The 18,688-nt window shown below is 44.0% G+C and overlaps 1 protein-coding gene across 2 annotated transcripts in view; it reads left to right on the top strand.

The window, feature by feature from the left end:
* trappc8 (trafficking protein particle complex 8) overlaps positions 1 to 18,688 on the top strand; it is a 180,049-nt gene that overhangs the window by 38,643 nt on the left and 122,718 nt on the right. Inside the window, exon 3 of one of the 2 annotated variants that reach the window (XM_038808586.1) lies at positions 2,650 to 2,733. The exons of the other annotated variant lie outside the window; for it this stretch is intronic. Coding sequence (XP_038664514.1) covers positions 2,650 to 2,733 — 84 coding nt within the window. The remainder of the gene's footprint in view (positions 1 to 2,649; positions 2,734 to 18,688) is intronic. 2 annotated transcript variants of the gene reach the window in all.

Genomic DNA, 18,688 nt, shown 5'->3' with positions numbered 1-18,688 from the left:
TCTGATTGCAACTTCTTCCCCTCAAACTGCAGGGTAAATTCTATCATATTGTGGTCACTGCTCCTGAAGGGTCCCTTCACCTTAAGTTCCCTAATCAAGTCTGCCTCATTACACATCACCAAATCCAGAATTGCCTGTTCCCTAGTGAGCTCTGTCACAAGCTTCTCTAAAAAACATCTCTTAAACATTCCACAAATTCCATTTCTTGGGACCCACTACCAACCTGGTTTTCCCAGTCCACCATATTGAAGTCCCCATGATTATTGTAATATTGCCTTTTTTACATGCCTTTTCTATCTCCTGATTTATTTTTTGCCCCACATCCTGACTACTGCTAGGGGGCCTGTACATAAATCCCATCGGTGTCTTTTTACCTTTGCGATTCCTCAACTCTACCCACAGAGATTCTATGCCTTCTGATCCTATATCGCTCCTTGCTATCAATTTAACTTCATTTCTTACCAAGAATGCAACCCCGCCCCCTTTGCCCATCTGCCTGTCCTTTCGATAGGACGCGCATACCCGTGGATATTTAGATCCCAACCCTGATCCCCCTGCAGCCACGTCTCTGTGATGCCCACATCGTACCGGCCAATTTCATTGTGCGCTACAAGCTCATTTACCCCGTATACTGCGTGCTTTTAGGTATAACACCCTCAACCCTGCATTGGCCACCTCCCTTTACACACACTCCTTCATCACTGTTCCCTGCACTGTGACCTTTTTTGATTTTTGACTATGGCTTCTCTGCCTTACACTTTCCCCCTTACTGCTTTTTGCTTCTGGCCCCATTTTACTTCCCTCTGACTTCCTGCTTCCTGCCACATTAGCTTAAACCCTCCCCAACAACTCTAGCAAACCCCCCCCCCCCCCCCCCCCCCCCAAAGGACATCAGTTCTAGTCCTGCCCAGGTGCAGACCAGTTTGTACTGGTCCCACCTCCCCCAGAACCGGTTCCAATGCCCAGGGATTTGAATCCCTCCCTCTTTCACCATCTCTCGAGCCATGCATTCATCTTATCTATCCTGACATTTCTACTCTGACTAGCTCGTGGCACAGGTAGCAATCCTGAGATTACTACCTTTTGAAGTCCTACTTTTTAGTTTAACTCCTGGAGTCTCTATTGCGTCCACAGAACCGCCTGTCTATTCCCCTTACAGTAAGAAGTCTTACAACGCCAGGTTAATGTCCAACATGTTTGTTTCAAACACTATCTTTCAGAGCACTGCTCTTTCCTCACGTGAAGGAGCAGTGCTCTGAAAGCTAGTGATTTGAAACAAACCTATTGGACTTTAACCTGGTGTTGTAAGACTTGTTACTGTGCTTAACCCAGTCCAACTCCACATCATATTCCCCTTACGATTGAGTCCCCTATCACTATAGCTCTGATATTCTTCTTCCTGCCCTGCTGCGCAGCAGAGCCAGCCAGGGTGCCATGAACCTGGCTGCTGCTGCCTTCCCCTGGTGAGCCATCTCCCTCAACAGTATCCACAGCGGTATATCTGTCTTGCAGGGAGATGACCGCAGGGGACACCTGCACTGCCTTCCAACTCTTACTCTGTCTTTTGGTCACCCATTTTCCATCTCCCTCGGTAACGTCACCTGCAGTGTGACCAAATCGCTAAACGTGCTATCCACGACTTCCTCAGCATCGCGGATGCTCCAAGTGAGTCCATCCGCAGCTCCAGACCGTCAAGCGGTCTCACAGGAGCTGCAACTGAACACTCTTCTTGCACATGAAGGAGCCAGGGACACTGGACGTGTCCCTGAACTCCCACATCGCACATGAGGAGCATGACACGGGTCTGGGATCTCCTGCCATGTCTTAAACCTTGGGTTAACTTATACAACTACAATTCCAAAAAATGAAAGAAAAAATAAATAAATATACAAATGAAAAGAAAAACTAGTACCAGGGATAAAAAGCACTTGCCCCTCACGTTAAAATTATGTCCCTTTTTATTGGCTCTTCAACTAAGGTGCCCTCTCAGCCATCTCTGCTCTAAAGAAAACAAGCTGAGCCGATCCAGCCTCTTTTCATCGCTCAAATGTTCCATCCCAAGCAGCATCCTTTGAATCTCCTCTGCACCCTCTCCAGTGCCTTCCTATAGTGAGGCGACCAGAACTACAGTGTTCCAGCGGTTGCCTAACCAAGAATTATCTGTCCGTGCTCTCCCTATCAAAATGTCTCGCGTAGAAAATAGGAGCAGGAGTAGGCCATTCGGCCCTTCGAACTTAACCTCACCATTCAATATGATCTTGGCTGATCCTTTAATTCAACGCCGCACTCCTGCTTGTTCTAGACTCTTCAGCCAGAGGAAACAACATTTCTGCATCCAGTCTGTCCAGCCTTTTCGGAATTTTATATGTTACAATTGAATCCCCTCATTCTTCTGTGCTCAGGTGCCTGTTTGTGGATGAGGTGCTGAACCGCCAGCACCCTCTGGCATTAGCAGCAACGGTACTGCACAAATCATGCCTTTTGTGAATCAATGTGCAGGGAAGGGAAAATACTTCTCCATGTCTGAATCTCTTTCTGTAAGATCGCATTGTTTTGAGGAACCCATTTGCTTTTGGACATTGCTATACGTGTACAAGTGGATCTTAACTCAGTGATGGATCATTAATATCATGTTCTGTTTTCCATCAGATCGCTCAGTTAAAGCTAGTGTCCCATGGTACAATAATTGGAAAGACACTTTGACGCAGCTGAGTTCGTCCAAGTTCCATACAGGTATTTTCTTAAATTGGTGTGGGCTTAGCAGTTACGGCTTTTCTCTCCTTCCCATCTCTTCGCCTTTTGAAAACTCTTGGTCGTTAAGGCTGTCTGACTTTCTCAATCTTCATTATCATGAACGATTGTTTTTGATGTTGGCGTTAATCTATGCCACTATCTGCTTGTATTGATTGCGAAGGAGGGGGAAAAAGAAAAGAGACCATCAACAGGCGAGATTTCGGAGTGAATGTTTGGAAAAGGTCAACTCTGTAATTGATTTGTCAGTGTGTTATCGGGTTCAGCTACTCCTATTTAAAGATGAAGTAATATATTTTCGTCTGTTAAAAGCTGAAGTTTAATACAAGGCATGCTACTTAAAATCAGAAATTTATTCTTCTTGGAGCAGACTTGTTTCTCTTCCAATGACGCTTGTTTGTTGGTTGTTTCGGTTTTCTGGCTGTATCCGTCTAATGGTTTTAACATGCTGTGTGCACTGAGTATTGAATTGTTTTCTTCTGTGCTAACAGTTTAGTCTAACATGACTAATATCAGTTTGTTTTGAAATGAGTGTTGGTTGAATTTTATTTGGAGATAAGGTACTTTTTTAATGCAAAACTACAGGGAACAAAATGAATATTTTCAGAAATGAGGCCTGTTAAATTAAGGATGGGAATAAAGGATGGTGTTTGGTGTAATTCGGTTTACCTCTGAGAGAATTAATTTGCCATATTTATTTACGCTCCCTAATGTGAACAGAAGTTAGTCTGTTTTTTTTGCTACAAATATGTTTTGCTCCAAATATGGATAGTTGTTCATACATGGGAAGAACTTCTATTTTCATATCAACCTTCATAACCTCCGAATGTCCCAAAGGGTTCAGAATGGTAGAATGGTTATAGCCTAGAGGTGGCAATGTCCATTAAAGAGTAAACTAGGTTGTGCTTCTTCGTGAGTTGAGAGCAGGTGAAGCTCATTGAAATCTGCACACCAAAGCTGGGTCTTTCCTAGTTGGGGGTTTCTGGTCAGGGAGAGACTCCCGAAGGGAAGAGTGGAAATAGTATTTGTACTGACTATAATATCACAAAACAGTTGTGAATCGTCAGATTGTCATCTGCCTAATTTGGTGTTGGTATCTTGGAATTTAGAGTGCAGAAGGAGGCCATTCAGCCCATTGAGTCTGTAACGGCTCTTGGAAAGAGCACTCTACCCAAGCCCACACCACCCTATCCCCATAAACCTGTAACCCCACTCAACCAACACTAAGGGGCAATTTAGTATGGCCAATCCACCTAACCTGCACATCTTTGGACTGTGGGAGGAAACCGGAGCACCCAGAGGAAACCCACGCAGACACGGGGAGAACGTGCAGACTCCGCACAGACAGTGACCCAGCCGGGAATCAAACCTGGGACCCTGGAGCTGTGAAGCAATTGTGCTAACCACTGTGTGACCGTGCTGCCCGTATATCCACCTCTTAGACGAGAAGGCCACTTGGCCCATCTTGTATGCGCTAGCCACGTACCCCTGTAAATTGTTCTTCAGAACATTATCCAATTCCTTTTTCATAGCCAGTGAAGGACTTTCAAATGTATACCTCGCAAAAAGGAAGATAATTATGGTGGGTGGCCAATCATTTCAGTTCCAGGACGTTGACTCGGGATACTCCCCGAGGCCCAACCACCTTCAGCTACTTCATCAATGACTTTCCTTCGATTGTAAGGTCAGAAGTGGGAACATTTGCTGGTCACTGCACAATGTTCAGCACCATTCGCAACTCAAATACTGAAGTAGTCAATGACCTAATGCAGTAAGACCGTAACAATATCAGCTTTTGGCTGACAAGAGGCAAATAGCATTTGCGCCAAAACAAGTGCCAAACAATGACCATCTCCAACAAGAGAGAATTTAACTATTGCCCCTTGACATTCAAAGGTGTTACCATCGCTGAACCCCCACTATCAACATCCTGGTGCTACCATTAACCAGAAAATGAACTGGGCTGGCCAGAAAAGTATTGTGGTTACAAGAGCAGGCTCGACGCTCGGACTCTTGAAGTGGGTAACTCACCATTGGACTCCTCAAAGCCTGTCATAGATAGGAGCAGGAGGAGGCCCTTCGAACCTGCTCCACCATTCATCACGATCATGGCTGATTGTCCAACTCAATAACTTAATACAGCATTCTCCCCATAACCCTTGATACCATCAACCTCAACTGCCATATCTAGCCGCCTCTTGAATGTATTTAATGTCTCAGCCTCAACTACTTCCTGTGGTAATGAATTCCACAGGTTCACCACTTTATGGGTGTAGAAATGTCTCCTCATCTCTGTCCTAAAAGGTCTACCCTGAATCCTCGGATTGTGACCCCTGGTTCTGGACAAGAACCCACACAAGAGATTAGCGTGTATTATCTACAAGATGCTGTGTAGATAATATCTCTAAAAAAGACGCGCTATGTTGGGTGGCGGTATGTGCTGTGAGGAGGATGCAAAGAGGCTGCAGGGTGACTTGGACAGGTTGACTGGGTGGACAAATACTTGGCAAATGCAATATAATGTGGGTAAATGTCAGGCTATCCACTTTGGTGCCAAAAATAGGAAGGCAAATTATCATCTGAATGGCAGTTTAGGAAAAGGGGAAGTGCGACGAGACCTGGGTTTCCTGGTGGAAAAGTCACTGAAGGTGACATGCAGGCACAGCAGGCGGTGAGGAAAGTTACTGGCATCCTGGCCTTCATAGCGAGAGGATTCGAGTATAGTAGGGATGTCTTGTTGCAGTTATACAGGGCCTTGGTGAGGCCACACCTTGAGTGTTGTGTGCAGTTTTGGTCTCCTAGTTTGAGGAAGGGCATTCCTGCCATTGAGGGTGTCCAGCAAAGATTCACCAGACTAATTCCCGGGATGGCAGGACTGACATATGAAGAATGGATCAACTGGGCTTGTACTCACTAGAGTTTAGAAGAATGAGAAGGGGCCTCATAGAAACATATCAATTCCTGATGGGACAGGACAGGCTAGATACGGGGAGAATGTTTCCAATATTGGGGACGTCCAGAACTAGGGGTCACAACCCAAGAATAAGGGTTAAGCCATTCGGGACTGACATGAGGAAGATCTCTGAGTTGTGAAATTGTGGAATTCTCTACCACAGAAAGCTGTTGGGACCAGTTCATTGGATATATTCAAGAGGAGCTGGATGTGGTCGTTGTGGCTAAAGGGATCAAGGGCTATGGAGAGAAAGCGAGAGTTGGGTACTGAATTTGCATAATCAGCCATGATCATATTGAATGATGGTGCAGGCTCGAAGTCCCGTTCCCCCTTTGAGTTTACAAGAGAGGTTAGGATGGTCGGCTTTCTTGGTTTTCCATGTGTGACAGGAATCTGTGTCCCCTCCCCCAGGTCATGATTAACTGCTTGACCCTAGTGAAGAATGATTTGGGAATGAAGATCGGGAGTGATCTGAATTACGAAGAGGAACCTCGGCAGTATGTCCATTTTGACAGTCTGTGCCCTTCCCGCTAGTGAAAGAGGGAACGAGTCCCATCTTTGCAGGTCCATCTTCACCTCCACCACCAGGCTGGAGAGATTACACTTGTGCACCGTCCAGTGTGAGCTGCTTGTATCCCCAGATACCTGAACTTGTTGGTTTGGGTCACTTTATTTATTATAATTAAGGGGCAATTTAGCATAGCCCATCCACCCATCCTCCACACCTTTTGGTTGTGGGAGTGAGACCCACACAGATACCAGGAGAATGTGCAAACTCCACACAGACAGTGATCTGGGGCCGGGATCGAACCCGGCTCCTCGGTGCCATTTGGGTCACTTGAAACGGTAGTTCTTCCAGCTCTGCTCCTCTCGGGGGTTCACCAGGAAGGTTTCGCCCTTCCCCAGATTCAGTTGTAACCTCAGAAGGCACCAAACTCCCTAAGGAGTCCTGTTTTCTTTTCCACTCTATTACCCTGCCTCCCCCATCTTCTGCCCTCGTGAGATTTCTGTGCTCCTCCAATTCTGTCCTCTTGAGTATTCCTGATTTTAATCACTCCCATCAGTGACCATGCCTTGAGATGCTGAGGCCCCAAGCTCTGAAGCTCCCTCCCTGAAGCTTTCCACCGTAAAAATGTCATTTGTAACCGACTACTTTGACCAAGCTTTCGCTCGCCTGTTATTTGATGTCAATTTTGGCTGGTAAAACTCTCGTGATACGCTTTGGGGTATTCTGATTTTGAAAGGGTGCTATATAAATGCAGTGTTGTAATGTTTGGGGCAGACAGTGGTAAATGTAGTGGTAATGTCATAGGGCTCGTAATCCCGGGGCCCAGGTGAATGCTCCTGTTGTTCAACGGGTTCAAACACCACGGTGGCAAATAATGAATATAAATTCAATTAATAAAATATGAAACTGAAAGCGAGCCCCGGGCATGGGGATTAAATCCTCAGCTCTTCAAATAGGATCAAGGGTTCATTTACAACCACCTGATAGGGCAGATGGTGTCATAATATCCACTCATGTATATCAGGAGATGCAGACAGGCAGTGATTGACACACAGGATAACCAGTGAACACACATGACACAGAACAACCAATCACCAGACAGGACACTACCACTGTAAAGCCCACAGGGCATTAAGGCTCTCCCTCTCACAGGACATGGCCAGGGAGATAGTCGCAGTGCACAAGGCAATGAACATCTCCATGTGATAGAGAGCTAGTGTGGTCAAGCCAGTCAGAGGTTATCAGTTAGGTTAATAGTGTCAACTCACAGCAGATTATGTACAGCAATCAACAGGTTCAATAAAACAGTGTTGGACCATCTCCTGTGTCGGAAGCCTGTTTCTCATTTTACTGCATCCAGTTGCAATCTGTGTTAGACCAACACAGATAACACATCAGATGGGACCTCTGTTTGACATCCCATCAAACAGACGGCATCTCTGGCAGTGCAGCGTTTACCTCATATTGGCCCTAGCATTGTCAGACTCGATTATGTATATTGTGATATTTGTTGCAGTGGGTATAAAGTATATTAAATGGGCCATTCTTCCTGATCAGTGAGATGTCTGTGTATGAGGTGCATCTCTCATGCTCAAGCCTTGTGTTTCTAACCACACAAACCAACTGATTTCAGTGTGGTTACTTCCTTTATTCTGTTGCTTAGTAAACAGCAGATTGATTCTTGCATGTTTCCTGAGATTAAAAAACATTATTGAGAGACTAATTATTGGGGTGGTATTACACAATAGTCCATCTGTATTAATGTTTTGGTACTGCATTGTGGAGTCTGCGCTATAGATCCAGCAAAACAAATATCCCAGTGAAAGCTAGTTAACCGGATGTCTGTGCTCCCAAATTCTGACTTTGAGGTCACGGTGTATGTGTATGACAGTAATTTCAGTGTGAGGTTTCTCAGGGTTTTATTCCTTCAGTTTTATCTTCCTTTTGGCAAAATTGCATACGATTCCGGACTTCAAGGAGAAAAACGGGGGGTTTTATCCAAGCTTTCGGACAATTCCCACGTGTTGGGAAGCTTGTTTTCAGCAACCTATGTTTTAAATTTATTATTTCCTCTTGCCTGTTGAGTGTGGGCAAGAACCAGAAGTCCCTGTATCAGGTCATTGGAGAACACCAGCTTCTCGATAATCTTTCAGTCCACACTGGAAGTGTTACATTGTGCAGAGTGTAACATTTTATTAATCCTATGAATCTATTCCAGACAGCATTCCAATATCCTTGGAACATCATATTACATTTGTTGTTGTAGCTTTGTAGAGGGTAAAGAATTCAGACTATCGTTTGATCTTGTTTTAACCTTAAATGAAAGTGCAATTGGCATTCCTTAATTGCTCTCCTAATTTTGTGTAAGATCAACTGCCTCAGTTTCCCTGATCTAGAATTATCATTAAGCATGAGGTCTACCATTTCAGACTTCGTTGAGTCAAAATTCTTTGCCTTGAGGGTCGTCATGTGGAATATTCTTCCCCAGAAAGCAGTGGAAGCTGGGTCGTTGAGTTCATTATTCAAGGCTGAGTTAAATAGATTTTTGATGGACGGGAATAGAGTTATGGAGGGCATGACAAAGTGAATTGAAGCACAACTAGATCAACCATGGTCTTGTTGAATGGTGGAACAGGCTCGAAGGGTTGAAAGGATTTCGACCTAAAAATGATGAGATATAGGAGCAAAATTGGGCCATTCGGCCCATCAAGTCTGCTCTGCCATTGGTCATGTACACAATGTAAGCAAGTGTGAGGTTATCCATTTTGGACCAAAGAAATGTTGAGCAGAGTACTTACTAAATGGAAAGAGGTAAGATACAGTGGATGTCTAAAGAGATTTGGGGGTTTAGGTGCATATATGGATTTTTAAGACAATCATAGAATCTGCAGTGCAGAAGGAGGCCATTCAGCCCATTGAGTCTGCACCGGACCCTGAAAGAGCATCCTACCTAAGCCCACACCTCCACTCTATCCCCAGAACCCAGTAATCCCACCTAATTTCTGGGCACTACGGGGCAATTTCGTGTGACCATTCCACCTAACCCGCACATATTTGGACTATCTGAGAAAATCGGAGCACCCGGAGGAAGCCCACGCAGACACGGGGAGAAAGTGCAGACTCCGCACAGACAGCGACCCAAGCTGGGAATCGAACCTGGGACCCTGGCGATGTGAAGCAACAGTGCTGATCGCTGTGCCACCATGGATGTGATTATTGGGACTCGCTTTCCAGATTTATTATTAATTAAATTTAAATTCCACCAGCTACCATGGTGGGATTTGAACCAGTCCCCATTAGCCTGGGCCTCTGGATTACTAGTCCATTTATATCACCACTGTACCACCATCTCCCCAAGTTCTGTCTATGGAGAGAGTTGAGACTGAACCTCTATTAAAAACAGGCTCAAGGCCCAATTCATAATGAACCATTTAAAAAGCATTTATGTACATGCAGCATTTTGCCTTCATGTTGCAGAAACCATGCCCTTTCTTTAGAAAAAAGGTTTAAAATAGTCACAATGTCACAAAGGAGGAAGGATTGGGTGAAGTTGGCTGTCTCATCTCAAATTTTTCACGCATACAATTCCTACTTATAATTTCTTTCAGCATAAAATGAACAGGACTACATTATATAACTGATGTGTTCAGCAACACTAGTCAGAGTTCTTAAGATGAATGCCTATGATGGTATCTAATACTGCGAACACTTTGGAACGGTTCCTGCAGTAAGTCAGTGGTTTCTCTTTCTCTCTCTCTGTCTCTCTGCCCACCCCCCCCCCGAGGATTGTGAAACGGACACCATAGAGATGTTGTGCAATATTTAAACTGTTAACAACATGTTACGAAGCAGTCTACTGGTTACATTGATGTACAGGTTTCCAAGCTAGGGGTGAAGGGGTTGGGGCAGGGGGGAAATGATTGCTTTGTTAGGTGAATGAAGGAAAATTTGCTGCTGATCTGATAGATTTTATGTGACCAGAAGTAGGTTTTATGCAACCCAGAAGTAGGTTAGAAATCCTTGCATGTGTAAGCAGGATTTCTGCCACAGCAGGAGCAAATCCTGAAGAATTTCCCAACTGGCATGTTGTAATCCTAAAGTTCAACTCCTTCAGTATCGGCCTCCTCCAAGCCACTCTCACTTAGATTTCTGAAGAAACATGACCAGTTTAGCTGGGTCAGGGATGGGCTTTATTTTTAAATCTTGGAAAAATACTGCATGACGAGATGACCAAATTGCTTGATTACAAAATAAATTTCAAATTTGCTGGCAACATAGGGAATTTCTCATTTAAATAATAAACTTGGTTCGAAGTTTAAGTATAGTATTAATGTCATGTTCTGTATAACAGTGTATAATCGGTGGCATAGTGGTTAGCACTGCTGCATCACAGCTCCAGGGTCCCAGGTTGAATTCTGGCCTTGGGTGACGGTGTGGAGTTTGCACTTCCTCCCCGTGTCTGCACGGGTTTCCTCCCGGGTGCTCCGGTTTCCTCCCACAATCCAAGAAGTGCAGGTTAGGTGGATTGGACGTGCTAAATTGCTCCTTCGTGTCCAAAAGATTAGCTTGGGTTACTGGGGTATGGGGAAAGGGTGGAAGCCTGGGCTCGAGTAGGGTGCTCTTTCCAAGGGCTGGTGCAGACTCAGTGGGCCGAATGGTCTCCTTCTGCACTGCAGGGATTCTATGACTATGATATTAGATGTTCAAAAATTGTGAAGGAGCATTTTTAGGAGCTTAAAGGAGAAGCTGTTAATCCCAGGAAGTAAAGCCACTTTTTAAAAGGAAGTATACTTCCCATTTGAACTTGGGATTTATTTGTTCTGGCGAAAATACTCAACTGCAGTGTGAAGATTAGGACAGCATGAGACCAAACAAACAGATGCTGCTAGCACAGGCAACCTCCTGCACTCAAAAGTAAACCATGCAATGTTTCCAAATGATGGGATGAGTGAAGGTAATGGAAGAATGAAGTAGTTCTGAGGCAGTTCCACAGGATTGAGGATGACTTGCTTCCACTCTGGCTCAGCGCATTCTGAGAGTGGCTGATAAATCCAGTGCAGGCTCTTGCACATGTGGGACAGGTGGTGCTTGAAGAGTTGGTTCGATGGCTTCTGCTATCGCTCTGATGCCTCGAAGACTTGCAATTGCCAGTGTTTGAGTTTTCTTCTGTTCCTTGGAAGTGAGCATCGTTGGCTCGGCCAGCATTTACTCCCCATCCCTGATTGCCCTTGAGAAGGTGGTGGTGAATGGTCTTCCTGAACCGCTGATGTACATGCTGTTGGGGAGTTCCAGGATTTTGAACCCAGTGACGGTGAAGGAACGGCGATGTATTCCAGGTCAGGATGGTGTGGGGCTTGGAGGGGAACTTGAGTGGTGGTGTTCCAACGTGTCTGCTGCCCTTGATGGGAATGGTGCCAATGGTATGTAGATGGGAAGTGCTGAGCAGCCAATATAGTGATCTGGCCACATGGGGCACCTGGGAATGCTGACATGACAGGATGTCTGGAAATGACGAGCCAACACCCTTCTCTCTCACTATAAACCAAAGAGCACAGAATGCACCAGCACACCACAGCTATTGGTCTTCATTCACTGCATCAAACTATCTCTGATCCTACAATATTTTTGATTGTGCCTTTCTTTTTCAGCAAGTGGCAACAGGGGAGTTCAAAAATGTATACCTATACATGAAAAATAGAAACATTGAATAGAAATGTCCAATGAGTTTTTAAAATTCTAAATTAACCAAATTGAACAAACCAGCAGGAGTGGTGAGAATGTGCAACTTACCACAGGGAGTGGCTGTGGCAGACAGCATAGGGGCAGTAAAGAGGAGGCTAAATGTGTGATATGTATCAATGATTTAGACTTTAATGTAGGAGGCATGATTACAAAGATTGCAAATAATTCAAAACTTGTTTGTGGATTGCAGGATGAAATCAGTGGACTGGTTAGCTGGGCAGGAACATGCCTGATGGAATTCAGTCTGAAGAAGTGGGAGGTGATACATTTAGGGAGAGCAAACAAGGCGAGGGAGAACAGAGTAAATGGATGCTCAGAAATGTCGAACAACAGAGGGACCTTGGAGTGGTGACCCCTGAAGCTAGCAAGACAGATAGAAAAGGTAGCTAAGAATATTTTATTAGTCGAGACGCAGAATGTAAGAGCAGGAAGCTTTTCTCTGCAGTGCGCGGCTCCTTAATCTTTTGCTCAGTCACACATGCGATGACATAAAGGGCTAACCTGAGTATGGCCTGCACAGGGATGACAGGGTTCCTCGTGCTCTACGCAGCTTCCAGGGAACATTGAAAGTGAGGTTGTGCTAGAACTGTGTAAAATGATAGATACACCATAGCTGAGAGTTGGTTACAGTTCTGGTCACTGCATTACAGTATGGAAGTGGTTGCACTAGAGAGGGTATGAAGACAATCACTAGTTGCCAGACTGGAACATTTTAGCTGAGGAAATATTGGAGGCTGCGGTTATCACCTTTGCAACAGGGTAGGCTGAAGAGCAATCAAATTTAGGTATGTAAAATTGAAGAGCTGGGATATGGATCGGAAGGAAATGCTATTGACTAAGAGCTGGAAGGCAGGGTTCAGCTGAATAACTTACTGTTTGGCTAGAACAGTCAGGATATGTTGACTGGCCTTCTTCTGTACTGTAAATTTCTACGGGCTGGTTTAGTTCAGTTGGCTAGACAGCTGGTTTGTGATGCAGACTGAGGCTAACAACGTGGGTTCAATTCCTGTACTGACTGAGGTTATCCATGAAGGCCCCTCAATCTTGCCCCTCGCCTGAGGTGTGGTGACCCTCAGGCTAAATCACCACCAGTCAGCTCTCCTCCCTCAAAGGGAAAAGCAGCCAGGGTCATCTGGGACTATGGTAACTTTACTTAAATTTCTACAGTTTTATAAGCTCGTGAGAAAGAAAGAAGGTTATGCTGATTGTGTGGTAAGAAGCTGGAGTGGAGCACAAACACTGACTTGGACTAGTTGGGTAAAGTGGCCCATTTCTATGTTGTTTGGTGTAATTCTACTGCCTTCCTTTGGAGGTGAAGAACGGTAGCATTTTCATTATGCACTTCTAAAATTGTATGCTGTAGGACGGGCTGGAGATTACAGTGGTAGTCGTGGTGAAACTATCCATGTTTGTCATTGTTCCTCCACTGAAACTGACAACTCCGGGAGTTCACGTGCAATCATGCCAAAGTCCAGAAGTGGCTGATTCTGTGCTTCTCCAGAGGGTGTGCTGTTGAAGTCTTTCCAGACTGCAGTTGATGAGACCATCCACTCTTGCACTGTTATAAAGTCTCTGAAAGGTTACGCTTGGTTAGATGAGGTGTAATTGGGTTTTTAATGCTATTCAAAGTTTATAATCACTGCTAGGCACCCTGATTGACCATGAATAGCTAATTTTATATTTGAATGTCCAATTTCTCTAATTCCACATGTTTAGAATATTTGTTTAGATTGATTATTTCCTCTTCAATCTAAATCCAATCTACAATTTATTTGCCCATCTGACAATTTAAATTAGAAGTGAAAGATAAAATCCTTAAATTCCTGGTTTTAGTTTTTTTTTGCAAATACTTGAATATGGTTTGGCTGCCCCGCCGCTGGGTGCCGGGTCATGGTTCGTTTTGGTGCCAGATTTAAACTGCTGCCGAGAAAGGAAAACCATGTCCCGCAGGCCGCTACATCTTTATCCACCGCTTTCTTTGGAGGCGAGCACCTCAATTTCACTGCTGGCCGCCCAACCATACCCATGTAACTCTGTTGCCGACATTATTTTCTGACATTATGGACTGTGAAATATTACTCCAGAAGTTAAAATGATGGAATGCTGGAGTATTCGTTTCGATGTTGTACACAATTCAAGTAGTAATCTCCCGCAAACCATGCCAATGGATTTCAGGAATTCGCGTTTGAAATTGATTTTTCCGAGGATTTTGTAGGCCAGTCGAGAGCCTGAAGGTAATCTGATTGTTGCTGGTGATTCTGTTCCGAGACAATTTCAAAGTCATGGGTTCCAATTTGAAAAGATTGTCCCAAAGAACTGTTTAAATACTTGGCATTACCGAATCTGTTCTGAAGTGACGTTGTTTTGACTCATTCACATCAATAACAAGTTAGAGAAGCTGCTCAAAAATAGCCACTGACATGGTTGATGTGCTCCCAAATTCCCCACAAATTGTTAATTATTGCACAGACTCGCCCTAGTCTGAGATGAGACCGAAGCCACTGCGTGTTATTTTATACTACAACACATTCGGTGGTGGTACTGTGTTGAGCAATATTTGTTCGCTGATGAGATAAAATTCTCTTCCATGAAAAACTACTGTTTCTTGGAGAGTAATGCACATGGCACCTGAATCACAAGAGGGGGATGGGGGTTGTCTTGGGGTCTCAGAAAAAAAGTTTGGGAACTGATAGAACTCAGATTTTCTGGTTAGCTATAGATGAGGTCGATAGGGGGTTTAAATAAGACATCATTGGGAGTAATTGACTGAATCATATTAACCATGAGAGTAAGAGAAGCCGACTAACTGGGAATTAATCAGATAAGACTTAAAATGTTCATATTTTGCAAGTTGTGTAAACTGCTGGAGACTGCAAGGTCAAATAGCAGAAAGACCCTTTGTGTTAAAGAACTGGGCTGAGGTCCCAGTTCCGTTTTCATGGTAACAACCAGTCAGTCCATGGTGATAAGTCCTGGTGGGAAATGTGTTTCGCTCAGACAATGGCTATGGAAAATTACCCCAAATCATTTATCTCTTAAATTGACAGAAAGGCAGTTTGGTCGAATTGAGTGAATTATAAATTAGTTAAAGCCAATCACAACTGTAAAGAGGGTGAAACTTTAAGATAGTAATCTCCTTAAAAGATCAGTTGTCGGGATGAGAAAACACTTTCCTTTTTTTCCGGAATCACTCTAACATATATTTTCTGAAACCTATTCTGCTTGCTTTGTAAAATCGCCATTTTTGTTTGTTTCCAATCACTCAGTTGTTTTTGTACTGTGCATCTTGATTTGAAGAAATTACCAAGAAATATAATTGTATTTTGAATCCATCTTCTGGATTTGCTAAAGACAATCGATCTGACTGGTTTGCTGCAGGGCTAGTTGGAACTTTCTCTTAATTTTGTACTGAAATTGAGTTCACCAGTAGAAACTCAAAAGCTGACGAATAACGTTTCAAATAACTTTGCCAAAAAGTACAGTCGGGAATCTGTTATTTGGGAACTAAGAAGGGACAACGCATATGCAGGGTTTCGAATAGACACACAGATCCATCAGGAGCTTTGGCATTAATGGCATCTGTTTGCTCCGATTCCATGATTACATTGTACATCTGGCGTGAAGGCCTAATCTGGAGGGAAGCATTTTGACTTCTTCAGTTTAATATAGATGGGTCATTAATCCGCTGTGTTGTTGAAGCCGAGTTTACAAAGCACTCAAAATCACCTGAGGAAATGCTGAAAGGCTGGTTGGGAGAGCAACTGCACATCTGGAAAGCTGTCTCTTGGGCAGGAACATGGAAGAATTCCTGCTGTGTTAAACAGAGTTTGTGCCTACCTGATCCCAGATTGCAGTGAATACTCCCAAGGTCAATAACTGCAGTAAAAATCTGGCCAATGATGCTAAAGACCAAAGTGACAAATTTTCATTATGTTCTATAGGATGAGACACCCGGGATTGTGCCACGCAAAATCTTCCTTAATAAGAAGAGTCCATGGTGTTAGGGATATTGTATTAGAATGGATAGAGAATTTGCTAGCTGAGAGAAGACCAAGTTGGGATAAGAGGTGTATTTTCAGGATGCAACCTGTAACTTGAGTTCCACAGGGATCAGTGCTGGGACCACAATTATTTACAATATATATATATTAATGGCTTGGAGGAGGAAAGTGAATGCACTGTTGCCAAGTTTGTGGATGATGCAAAAATAGGTGGGAAGCCAAGTGGTGAGGATGACAGAGTCTACAGAGGGATATAGACAGGTTACGGGAGTGGGCACAAAGTTGGCAGTCGGAAAACATATAGTTATGCACTTTGGCAGGAAGAGCTGATTATTATTTAAATGGAGAGACAGCAGAAAGCCGCAGCCCAGAGGGATTTGGGGCTCCTCGTGCATAAATCACAAATGGGTAACATGCAAGTTCAGCAGGTCATTGGGAAGGGAAAGGGAATGTTGGCCTTTGTTTCAATGGGAATGGAGTTGTAAAATAGTGAAGTCCTGCTAAAACTATACAAGTTAGACCACACTTAGAATACTGGGAACAGTTTGGCCCCCTTATCTAAAGAAAGATGTACTGGCATTGGCAGCATTCTAGAGAACGTTCACTAGGTTGGTCCTGCGTATGGAGGGATTTTCTTATGAGGAGAGGTTGAGTAGGTTGGGCCTGTACTCATTGGAATTTAGAAGAATGAGAGGCGACCTTATTGAGACATGTCGGATTCTCGGGGTTTGACAGGGTAGATGCTGAGAGGATGTTTCCCCTTGTGGGAGAGTCTAGGACAGGGGTGGGCAAACTTTTCTGTGCAAGGGCCACATTCAGAAATTCACAATTCACAAAGGGCCGCATAGTATATTAAGTAAAATAATTACTTCACCCGGTTATGATTCTGGGCGCCTCATATAGAACATAGAACAGTACAGCACAGAACAGGCCCTTCAGCCCTCGACGTTGTGTCGAGCAATGATCACCCTACTCAAGTCAACGTATCCACCCTATACCAGTAAGTAACCCAACAGCCCCCCCCCCCCATTAACTTTTAAAAAAAATTAAAAAAAAAAAAAAAAAAATTTTTTTTAAAAAAAAAATTTTTTTTTTTTTTTTAATGACTTGGTGGGCCGCAGAAATACCTTTGGCGGGCCGCATGCGGCCCGCGGGCCGTAGTTTGCCCACCCCTGGTCTAGGACCAGAGAGCATAATCTCAGAGTAAGGGATCACCTATTTAAGACAGAGATGAGGAGGAATTTCCTCTCTGAGGGTAGTGAATCTGGGTTTCTTTACCACAGAACTGTAGAAGCTGGGTCGTTAATATATCAAAGGCTGAGGTAGACAGATTTTTAATCAGTGGGGGAATCAAGGGTTATGGGGATAAGGTGGGAAACTGAAAGAGAGGATTATATCAGATCAGCGGTGATCTCGTTGGAAGGCGGAGCAGACTCGATGGGCCGAGTGGTCAACTTCTACGTCTTATACTCTAGTTTTCAGTCTGACCTTTTCTGAATTAATTTACTCAATATCTGAACCATGCAAGCCCAAGTTTGATGTTTTGACGTATTATATCCTGACATCTGTAATCCCTCTTCACTGTACCCTACTCATGGGTACAAGTCTGTGAATATTGAATAAAAATCGACTGGACATATCTGTGATGTTTCATGTGGTTGAGTAGCTTGCCAGCACAACGCTACTGAAGCTCGTACATGAACATTGGACTTGGGTGACTCGCTTGAGATTGTTTAGTATCTGTGGAACAATATTATTTTTCTGTCCTGAATCAGTGATGCCACAATTACATTGTTTCTAAAGTCTTGTTTTAAACTCTTGCTGCGACAGTGTTATGGTGCTATTTTGTTGCAATCTAATTGTGTGTACCTTGTGATAATCTTTTGAAGGTGTTGGAGTAACAAAGTAGTCAAAATATTAGAATTTATTTTGTGTAGTTGAGATACGGCAGCAGTTTTCCACTTTGCCCGTGATAGGGCCTTGGAGCTCTTCCTTGCATGCGAATTAGCTTCACCTCATGATGACATGCAGAATTGAAAGTACGTTGCTAAATTCCCAAATTAATGTTTCGTTGACATGGTGAATTCAACTAATCGGAGAACCACCATATGATGCATCAAAAACACACTTTCCTGAAAAATAAGACTGCAAGACACAGGAACAGGGTTAGGCCACTCAGCCCATCGAGTCTGCTCCGCAATCAATCATGGCTTATATTTTTCTCATCCCCTGATCCCCTTATTAATCAAGAACCTATCTGTCTCTACCTTAAAGACACTCAGTGAATTGGCCTCCACAGCCTTCTGCGGCAAAGAGTTCCACAGATTCACCACCCTCTGTTTGAAGAAATTCCTCCTCATCTCTGTTTTAAAGAATCTTTATTATTGTCACAAGTAGGCTTACATTAAAGCTGCAATGAAGTTACTGTCAAAATCCCCTAGTTGCCACATTCCGGCGCCTGTTCAGGTACACTGAGGGAGAATTCAGAATGTCCAATTCACCTAACAAGCACGTCTTTCGGGACTTGTGGAAGGAGACTGGAGCACCCGGAGGAAACCCACGCAAACATGGGGAGAACGTGCAGACTCCGTACAGACAGTGACCCAAGCGGGAATCGTGCCTGGGACCTTGGAGCTGTGAAGCAACATTGCTAGCCACTGTGTCGCCCATCCTGAGAGCTACCCTTGATCAGAAACTGAACTGAAGCAGTTGTATGAATACTGTGTTTAGATC

Source organism: Scyliorhinus canicula, chromosome 10 (genome assembly GCF_902713615.1).
Source record: "Scyliorhinus canicula chromosome 10, sScyCan1.1, whole genome shotgun sequence".
NCBI lineage: Eukaryota > Metazoa > Chordata > Chondrichthyes > Carcharhiniformes > Scyliorhinidae > Scyliorhinus > Scyliorhinus canicula.
This window is presented reverse-complemented; position numbering and strand designations above follow the sequence as displayed.